The following is a 10,571-nucleotide window of genomic DNA, read 5'->3' on the forward strand; positions in this document are numbered from 1 at the left end:
TTTTTTTTTTTTTTTTTTCTTATCGGGACCCTTTTTTAATCAATCTCGTATGGGATTTTAATGATTTTACATAAAATTTACAATGCTTAAACAATCGAGGGATATTCTGAAGGCGCCTGTGGATATTGCGACACGTGCATCTCTTTGTATATTTTATTATCGTATTTTATATATGTAAATAATTTGAATTGCAAACGACGTCGTCCACACGTGCTACGTGCATCGTGTCGTATTAATAATACAGGCGTCCCGACGCCCTCGCTTGTCTGCTCGATGCACGTGCTGATATTTCACAATATAATTATATTATGAATTTTCAATGACCGATAGCATCGACGAAATTTTATTAGTCGATATTAATTTTCAGTTTTTTTTATTTTTTTATTTTTATTAAAATCAATCGGGTAAAATTCGAAGATTGCGCTACTTTGTTATTAACAATGGGAGGAAGATGGGGGGATCGAGGAAGCGACAGCCACTGGCAGAAAAGCCCGATGAAAATGTAAGGTTCGCGAAGAAATAAAAAAAGTTTAAAAAATTGAACAGATACAGACTATCGGCTTTAGGGTTAGTTTCGAATTCGATTCCCGTGATGATAAATACTGTATGGGTGTATCCCGAGTTACAATAAGAAACGGCAATAGGAGCAACAGCAACAAGAGAATTTGCTTGCTCGGTGGAGCAGGAAAAAAAATGTATTGAGCATGAAATTGCTCTAGTTCCCATCAAACTATCTTTTCAAGCCGGCACTATCTAGACTAGATCTACTACGGCTAACATGGGCGTCATGGCTGCCGGAGCATCTCTATGTGCGCCATTAGCGAAAACGTATACATTATAGAATTAAAGTTTAATCCCCATGAAACCGCGATGCTCAGAGTCCCGCTGGCTCGTTTGCTCACTTGATCTATTGCACCTTTTTCAATCGGTAGCTCGTCTTATCGTCTGAGCTTGCTCGTTCGATCTGCTCATTTGCTCATTCGCTTCCCCCTGAATTATTCTCCATCAGCCAAGAACCGTTTCCTGCTATCAATTATCTGGCCAAGTCCGAAAAAGCAATTAGCTCAATTTTTCTTAAACTTATCATCGATTCCACGGGAACTTTTTGACTTTGTTTCTCAACCCCAAAAAGGTGCCCGACTTCGCCGCCGGAGCAGCGGATGCTCATTGGCCCGATTAGTCCGAGTGACGTAGGAGCTATGAACTTTTCGGATTATTCGATTTTAACGATACTTTCCTCTGACACAGAAACAAAACCAGCAACGCCCGATCGGTTTTATTCCTCGTTGTTAACCGCTAGAAATAATTAGCCTAGCCGTACCGACGCTCGGCGTCGCTGGCCCAGATGCCGTCGGGAAAGTGCCACTGATTTATTTGTCTCGACGTGCCTCCGTGATGCCCGACTCGGTCGGAGGCGAGGAAAAAATAAAAATGAAAAAGAGAAAGAGAGAAGACGAATAAAGCAGAAATTAAGCCTGGATAGCAATCAAGCGACGGATAGAGAGAAGGAAGGTAGCGAGACGGCGACGGGTCATCATTATTCCATACATCAGGTAGCCTAGCTCCAAACTCTTTCTTGAGCCATCGGCTCTTCGAGTTCGCTCGGCGTGTTTCTCTTTCGCTCGATTGCTCAGTTTCTCGCGTGCCTTTCAATCCCCATATAGTCGCTGCCGGCTAATCAGCGTCTCGGCAATCACGATATTATCCCTGCGATGTACGGATGGACGTGAGCCAGTGCTGGATTGCTTTCTAGGAATGAGTGACGAGTGGTTTTTGAAAAAAAAAAGAAAAAAAAATGCAAATGCTTAAAAAATTATGAAAAGAGAAACCTCGCGTGAAATTGCAACTTGCTCTGCAGTTTCGTCGTTTATGAAAAGTGCACGTGGCGCAGGTACAGATGCATACGCGGCTATTCTACCCGTTGCCGTCTGGGCTCGTGATTTCTATTTTCACTTACTTGTGCCAGATCGTGTCTCTACGGTCAAGGGTCATGGAATAATTTAAAAGCCATTTTTTTTTTGCTCGCTTGACATTTTTTTATTCAAAGCTACTTTCGAGATTTTCTATTGTTGCTGCTGAAACTTTGAATTTGGGCCAACGTGGCTGCGTGATTTTTATGTGGGGCTGGATTAAATATGATGTGTCTACTGGCAACTGCTGTGGTCCTATGGGGCAGGGATGATCGTTGGTTGGATGGATGAAAGAATGGTTGGATGGATTGTTGGATGAATGGTTGGATGGATTGTTGGATTGATGGTTGGATGGTTGGATGAAGGAATGGATGGTTGGATAGATGGATGGTTCGTTGAATGGTTGGATGGATGGATGGTAGTCAGACGCGATGCTGACGTCGAGTGGCGAACGAATGGAATTCTTGGTGTGTGCAAAAAGGCTGATTGACAAAGTGCAAAACATTCTCTACCTCTTGGCCTCTTATTTTTATCTTTGTTCCTCCTGCGACTTCCTAGATCGCAGCATCCTGGCTGCCATTGTCCTCGCGTTGCAGCGTGCATCGACTTACATATATAGATATACGCGTGTGCAACTTCAACGAGATTGCGATTACGGACTGTGACTTGGGATATTTAGAGATAAATTCACTTCCGTATTTTCACTTTACCCGTTTTGTGGAATTTTCATTATCTTCGATTTTCTGCATTCCTTTCTCCCATCAAATATTAACAGACTTTTTTACTTTGATCGTATCTATATCCATGCACGCATGCTTACTTTTGCTTTTCGTGGATTTTTCATCAATTCCAAGAGACGCTGTGTGTGAGTTATGCGATACATGGTACAAAGAAGGAAGATGACTGGAAGCTGCGGAGGCGATGGACCGCAACGTTCCCACAGACAACTCTATACCCATCTTCCTGTTTCCTATTCCTCATATTCTGACTTGAATATATAAGGTGTTGCGAAAGTCCCTTATCGTGATTGATAATACATACGATGCATTCCGCTATCCTCGACGGGACGATTGGTAGAATTTACGAAATGTCACGTAACATCAGCAAATTTTTTTTTTTTTAATTTTATGACTTCCTGAAAATTATTTTTATTTTTTTTTTTTTTACTCTACTCACTGTAGTCCCTTTCGCGCTTGTATGCGCTCCTGTGTACGTGGGTTCGTTGACCTTGGAATTTTTTGTCAAGATCCGATATTGAAACATGAAAATTCACATGTAAATGGATTCTTTTTTGATTTTACAAGAGATCCTTATCGTGGATTGCTTTTGAAATGAAAATGATATACCAATCACAGAAAATTTCATGACTGAAATTCAAGTGAGGAACGAGAACGGAAGTTTCGAATGGCGAAACGAGTTCCTCTTTAATATAAGAAGGATAAAATAAAAAGGATAGAGGAAAACTCAAGCAAAAATCAAGGAGCACTCTATTTTCCTTACACGCGGAGGATATATAAATAAGGTATAAAATTACGTCTGCAGGATACACAGTGAAATGAAAGCACCGTCGTTATGTTATATAGGCTTCCGGGAAAGTTTGTTAAGGCTCGGAGGGTGTATCTAAGAAAAGTACTTCACGAGTCGTAGATGAAATCGTATCGACTAACGTCCCTTTTCAGGCCAACCTGCTTCTATAGCAAATCCCATGAAATATTTATAAAAATTGGTGATACTTTGAAGTTTTGTATTTTTGATACGTTCAAACGACTGATGGAAAATTAAATTAACAAGTCAATCCTAAGTCTCGATAACATCTGCAAAGGGAATACTTTTAATGTAACTTATGAACAGATTGCGCCACGTAACTGTGTAAATGAAATCCCTACATTACCGGCTGCGTTTAACAAACTGAAATGTGTATATATATATATATTTAATATGCATCTGAGAAGTCGGTGAAAACAAATATTTTCTCAATTCGTTTATCACTAGCCTGATAATATTTTTCTTACTTACTTTACTCATTTAAACAAATAACCATTGAGATCTTAATAAACTTGTACACAGCTTCTTAACAGTATCATGATATACTTTATTAAATTAGGGAAAAAAAAAAAGAAAAATTATACAAACGTGAATTTCGTCGATATCAAATCAACGTAACGCTCATCGCGCGGTCGCTTACCAATAATGTTATACCTAAACGTGTAAATATATACAGATAATAATGGCATGAAGTGTTATAAAGGTTAGATCGTCAATAATAATAAAGTATAATAATTATAATAGTAATAATGAATATATAATATGTAAACTGACAACGAGTAAAATAATGGGCGATCGTCGTAAGTGCGTAATTACGATTATGAGGAAAGAGAAGGGAGGAGTTGGTGAGGAGACTCGGAGAGGAAGTAGAGGAAGAGAGGAAGGGGAAAACAATATTATTATTAATGGTATAAGGTAAAAGAGACAACAAATATCTCTAAAGGAATGTTCTATACAGTTGTCTATACAAATAACGAAAATCTGCACGTCGTAACAGAATAACACCGTATTGTCGCACACTTAACATTATCATCCTCATCACTTTAAAGCTTTTTTTTTATGTCCTGCCGATAAAGATAAGACGTACGTTCGCGTCACCCTTCGCATTTTCTTTTTGTTACCATACCATGCGCGTACAAAGACACGTGCACACGCACACTCGTTCATAATTTTGAAGTTCAATCGATTTTTCAAAGATTCTCTTCCCCCCTCCCCGTAATAATCGTTAGCACCCTCGAGGAATCTTAGTTTTTCAAACAATCGAATCCATCGCGAGAGTGCTCAGTCGCTTGCGCCGTCCGCTGCATTGTCCGTGGCGCCACTGACCGACCGAGCAGTTTCCAAAGCGTTACCGGCGGTCGGTAAAACAGAGAATTTTAAATTTCAACGCAAAGCACGCTCTACTGTGCCCATAGGTATCGGGTGTTAATGATCGTGTCACGGACAGTCAATAAAATGACAATGGGCTAGTTGGTAATGACGACGGAGGGAGTTTTAATAGCGAGTGGGCACGTGAAGCACGAACGCACGGGTACCTTTTTTGACGGAGGATTTACGTAATCGGTACCTTTCAAAGGGTATAGACCGGTTCGGTACGATGGGACGGTACGCAGTAACCGCTGTAGGTCTTGATTTCGAGAACTCCGGAGTATGATCTTGCCGGTAATGATCCTGGATCCGTGTGTCTTCTTGGACACCTGTGTCCCTTGGGACATTGGCACAATGGGGACGCGTTAACTTCCTCCAACTGAGAACTTCGTCTCTTGCGCACCGTGAACAGTCTGCACGGTTCCTTGTGCTGACAGCTTAGCCTCTGTAAGAAAAAATGAGGAAATTTAAATTTCCAGCTCATAGCTTCGTTCCCTTTCATAGACCCGCATCTCGGAAAGATTACGCCGTACGACGAGGAACAAGACTATACTCACGCTCTGAGGAGAACAAGCGAAGGCGTAGATGAAACCAGGATTTCCTTCGGGCGATCTGTGTGGTTGTCGTCGGACCAGGTAGGGTACGCTACCTGGACGACATCTACAGTGCACCCGTTGCACAGTAGCATTTCCAAGACCACCGCCAGGTGCCAGTGTCCACGTAACATCCCTACGAATATAATAACGATCAGTCCTCGCAGTCTCTGTCGCGAAGATGAAATTGACTTAAACAGAAAAGAAAATGAGACTCACTTGAAGTAACGACAAATCGGCAAACGCTTGACCGGCTCGCACAGTTTGTACTGTCGCGTCTTGTCGACGATTGTGTGTCCGTCATCGGCATGAAGACTGCTCGGACAAGAACGACCTCCTGGACAACGACACTGTCTCTCCACCCAGGGTGCCCCGTAGAGATCGACTTTGCTGCATACCTCGCTTCGATCCGAGCACTCGGGCAATTCCTCCTCGCTGTCCTGAAGAAAAAGAACGATGAATAAACAAATGAATAAACGCACAGGGGAATCGAGAATGCTCCGAAGAAGAAATAGGGAATTGTAGTGCGCATGCGCCTTGGCTATGGTATGAATGGAGCCGGTTCGTCGTAGGCGCCATGAGAGTTGCACAACCGCAAGATAAAATGTGAGATTGACAAGAGAGCCGGCTATGGTGGGATTGCGCTTGTTATGGTGCTTCGGGAGACTAGAACGGAAGGCAACCGGGGGACCTAAAGGGGGAGAAGCAGAGTGGTCCAGTAAGGTGTTTTTGCTTGCGTGCTCCACGGGCCCTCAGCTTCCGGTCCAATAACCACCTTCACACACCGTCCACCGCGTTCACGTATGTTACATACGTGTTTATAGTGACTACGTGGCTGTAGTCGTCTCGTCACTCCCCCTATACCCTCCCCCTCTCATTCTCTCACACTCTTCAGCAATGTGCTCATACGTGACCGAGACTCTTCTTTGATTTTATACCAGGTGCTCGAGTCATCTCTCTTCAGATTTCTATGGTTTCATCTCTCTGGACCTCGTGGGTCTTCCTTGACAATCCCATAGCTTGTCTTACAGCGAGACTATGAAATTCCTCAATTTTTTACGATAGCCTCAACGCCTTATCAAATTTTGTATCATTTCATTCTCTTTTTTTTCTTTTTGACTGGGCCATTGTATAATGGCGGAATACAAAACTCGCGTCTTGCGCGTTTATCGTTTTTACCCGAAAGCATGAAAAAAAAGTCTCTTTCAGTTATTTTATCTTATTCTTCGTCGTTTCAACAGGCGATATCTTTAACCGCCTTACGAACCTCGTAAAACTTCCTCTTTGGTCTGACACTCGCTACCCCGGATAGACCTGAACCTGACTACCGGCTTTACGCCGCTGCTCTTAGCTATTCCACGCGCAACCTCAGATGCGATTAGGGTAAGCAGCCCTCGAGTTTTATACATGAATAATTTCTTACACCCGAAAACTCTTACGGATTTTCACAGGATTCGTAAATACTTCTTCCGTCGTGACAAAAAAGTGTCTGTTTTACATAATATGGAGCACGTGTAATTTTGCTCGGCACTACGATCAGTCAAATTGACATACTTCGCTACTTGTTGCATTATACGTCAATATTTTTTGCCCAATATAGTCAATCTTGTATTGCTCTTTGTACGATCGTATAAACGCTTATGTACTACCTTCTGTATTGTACAGCCCTGGTTATGAAGTTTTTTTTTTTTTTTTTTTTTTTTTTTTTTTTTTTTTTTTTTTTTTTTTTTTTTTTTTTTTTTTTTTTTTTTTTTTTCATGAGAACGCGCAGGAATGTTTAGAATGCCGTCAGATAGCTCGACTCGTTGCTACCTAGGTATACATAAGGGGGAAACGTATGTGTATCTATACATAGATAATGTATATAGGCGTGCGTGGTCACATGGGGATGTGCCTTGATATATATAAATATCTAAAGGCATTTATATACTTCACGTAGATAGAACGACCTTCCGGCCCTGACTTAATCACGGTGCCCAACGTTTTTTAATTCCCTAAGTAAACCTGCCATTTTTTACCCCAACACGCGTCCCGATAAGAATTCGTCAGCCGTGCCTATAATATATCCTAAAGAAATGTCTCACAGTGATCATTGATCGGGAATTGAAAGATATAGGGAATTTTTTAATATATCATGGGATCCGGTGATCCTGGCAATGAAGGTACGCTAGGGTGTTAAGGCGCCGGAAGTGCAAGGACGTAATCCGAAAATCCTATTATAGGCTGCCGGAATGATCGTAAAGTCGCGGAGCAGACTTTTGGAAGAAATTCGAGTTGAATTCGATTCGTCCGTCGAAATCCTCAATGATCAATAAAAGCGACTGACGCTTATTGATTTTCGATAAATTCCGCCGATAATTTCTTTCGTACGCGCCGAAGACATCCCATGGACGTTCCGTGGACTTCCATTGTCTCGGAGCCGTTGCGAGTCTTAATGATAAAAATAATAAGACCCGCAAGAAGTGAATAGTCACGGGGATTGCCTGGCAGGATAATGAAAAAGGGAGAATCTTGAAATAGGCGCGATTCCATAAGGTTTCCGTTTCCGGGTGGACTTTTCTCGCGGTCACGTGTTTCTTAGCGAGTCCGATTGGTAAAAGGTGGGACTCAGGCGGCGGAGAAGGGAAAAAAAGAGAAAGACGAATGGGGCCACAAAAAGGCCCCCGGACCGAGAATTAGTCTCTGCCGGTAGTGAAATAATGGCTGAATAGGCTTCCTTTAAGAAATGGCGGAAGTCTGCGCACAGAATGAACCGGAAGACCCCACTCCAACGGTCACAATGGCATAGCTAACCACGTGGTCCTTGCCACCGGATCAAAACATCCTTTAACCCTGCTGATCCTACCTTCCACAGGAGGTACCCGACCTAACGTTACCTGTACAGTCTTTCAAAAAGTGCACTCGCAGCTTCCAACCCTTAACACACTAATTCGCCACCCTTGAGATCCTCCAATTTCTTAGGTCACCAGTCTCAATTCTCCCGGCGGAAAGTAAGGTTGCGAAATTCAGGACGAATTCGATTACAAAAAATTGCAAACCAATTTTACAGTCCCAACTGGTTGCTTGATACCGGTTTGCACGGCGCTGCTACTTGGACCGATATTCACATTGTAACTGTGTGTAAAACAAAAATTACTTTTTTTTTTTCATTCCCATGGTAGCGATAAGTAGCCGTTGCTTCCAGTAATCATTTTACAATAATAATTAAGCCGCCTCGTTTAAAAGACTAGAGATTGTACTTTAATTGGCGAGACCCTTAACGAGTCGAGTCGTTACCGACAATTAAGCCGAAGATCGATCGTCCTGCCGCGTAACTATCAGCACTGCCAACATGCCAGTACACAATTCCCAATGAATACCCGGTAAGCTTTAAATAAGAAAGCTGAAAAATGTCCCGTACGTAATTCCATGGATTTTCTGTGAATTGACAATTTACTATATTCGCCCCTAACGAAGTTATCGTGAATTTAATCGATGGAGGTGCGATTGAAAAAAATTTCGTATCGATCACCCGAATGATGAAAAAAAAGAAATTTGGAACGACGCACAGACTCGAATATCTGGCACCAGACCGTAAAAGAACAGTCGGCTCTGCAACAGCTCCATTCAGAGGTAGTCAATCCAGTCAATGAGGCAATCACGCACGTCCTGTTGGGTTACGTCTACTATACGTGCAAACGTATAGGCCCTAGCAGCTCCTGTCAATCATCCCAATCACTTTTTAGTTGGCCAAGATTGACCGTGCCGAATGATCAATCAGTAATCCCTAACCTGGACCAATCTCCGAGTACCAGAGAGAGCAGATTGGTGATTTGAGTCGACGAGGGGAAAAACAAATTTGGGGAAAAAATTTGAAGGATACAAAACTCGAGACTGATCAATCTCGGTCGGTATTGGCGGATTCGATCGAGGGGTGGTACCACCGGGTCAGAGGAAAAGAAATCTTTGAGGAAATGGCCTTCCGCCGTTTAGCCATTAAGTCATTTCACTCTTTGCTTCGTTAGGTCCTCTTGTTATCTTTTTTTTATTAACAATTTTTTTCCAATCCTCGCCTTCCGCCGACGAGAGATTGCGCAATACGTTTAAAAGATCGGGACGTCGTATCCTCGCGAAGCGATCGATCGTGGCTCGGAGCGATCAGCTAGGAAAAGAGAAAGACGAGTAAAAAGAAAATAGCGAGGAGAAAGAAATTCCGAATCAGTTCTCGCGCGTCACTTCGACCCACATAGATCTGGAACTTTTGGATCGATAGATCGGTTCGTATTATTTTTCATCGATGGCCTTTCACTGGTTTGCTCTTTTTCTTATTCAATTTATTTTCTGCCTCTCCCACCTTAGTCTCACTCTCGACGTCCAATTAATTTAATCGAGCTGATCGTTTCGCTTTTGCGTCATTTGCATCCTCCCGATCGCACTGGACAGTTCGTAAACATTTTTCCAAGACCTTCAAGGTTCGCCAATCCGAGATAGAATCGACTCTCGCTCAAAATTCTCGTAACAGATCGCTCCTCTAGGTAGGTCGATCTTACAATAACGATCGTATCGATCGACCGTTTGATCCTTTCCTACGTGAATCGGCAAACCACGATCGTTAATTCATTGGCTGGTATATTCGATATAACGTGCGTCATTCGACTTCACCCTCGCCATATTAGGTCTTCGGTCTCTAAGATCAGCTGGCGAAACGTAAGCGGATGATTAACATACTTGTAGAAACATAGAGGAGCCACCCACTGCCATTTATGCAAAATTACATGCACGACCATGATGAATGGGACAGGATCAAGAAAAAAGAAAAAGAAAAGCATGACCATCTTCCGCCTCCGAGTATCATCGCTCTAACCGTTAGCGCTATCCACCCCTGACGTAGTCTGCTGGTAAAGCGATCGTCGAGGGTCGTAAAATTTCATCCCTTCTGTCCAGGACACATCCCTTACTTCCTGCAAAACCGAACTGTGAACCCTGACCCACATTCTATACGGTGAATGACTTTAAGAACGACGGAGGGTGAATGAATGAATGAATGGAGGAACGTAGCAGAATTGTAAAATGGCTCCGACGACTGAGTGAATGGATGAAGCTCGAAGGGAAGTTGGCCAAGAAGGGATGAATGGGGAAGGACTGGGTGTAGATATCTGGATACGGGGGGGGGGGT

General features: G+C 42.7%; 2 protein-coding genes across 3 annotated transcripts in view; one reads left to right on the forward strand and one right to left on the reverse strand.

Moving 5' to 3' along the window:
- The window catches only part of LOC107273208 (elongation factor-like GTPase 1), a 50,598-nt gene that overhangs the window by 27,991 nt on the left and 12,036 nt on the right, over positions 1 to 10,571 (forward strand). The window lies entirely within an intron of this gene.
- Positions 3,384 to 10,571, reverse strand: part of LOC107273215 (protein giant-lens) — a 10,075-nt gene continuing 2,887 nt past the window's right edge. For both annotated transcript variants that reach the window (XM_015751164.2, XM_025090520.1), the window contains exons 2-4: positions 5,636 to 5,856; positions 5,381 to 5,552; positions 3,384 to 5,268 (exon numbers count right to left, since the gene is read on the reverse strand). In XM_015751164.2, coding sequence (XP_015606650.1) covers positions 5,026 to 5,268; positions 5,381 to 5,552; positions 5,636 to 5,856 — 636 coding nt within the window. In that variant the 3' untranslated portion in view covers positions 3,384 to 5,025. The remainder of the gene's footprint in view (positions 5,269 to 5,380; positions 5,553 to 5,635; positions 5,857 to 10,571) is intronic.

This window comes from Cephus cinctus, unplaced genomic scaffold, assembly GCF_000341935.2.
Source record: "Cephus cinctus unplaced genomic scaffold, Ccin1 Ccin1_scaffold1506, whole genome shotgun sequence".
In the NCBI taxonomy this organism is placed as follows: domain Eukaryota; kingdom Metazoa; phylum Arthropoda; class Insecta; order Hymenoptera; family Cephidae; genus Cephus; species Cephus cinctus.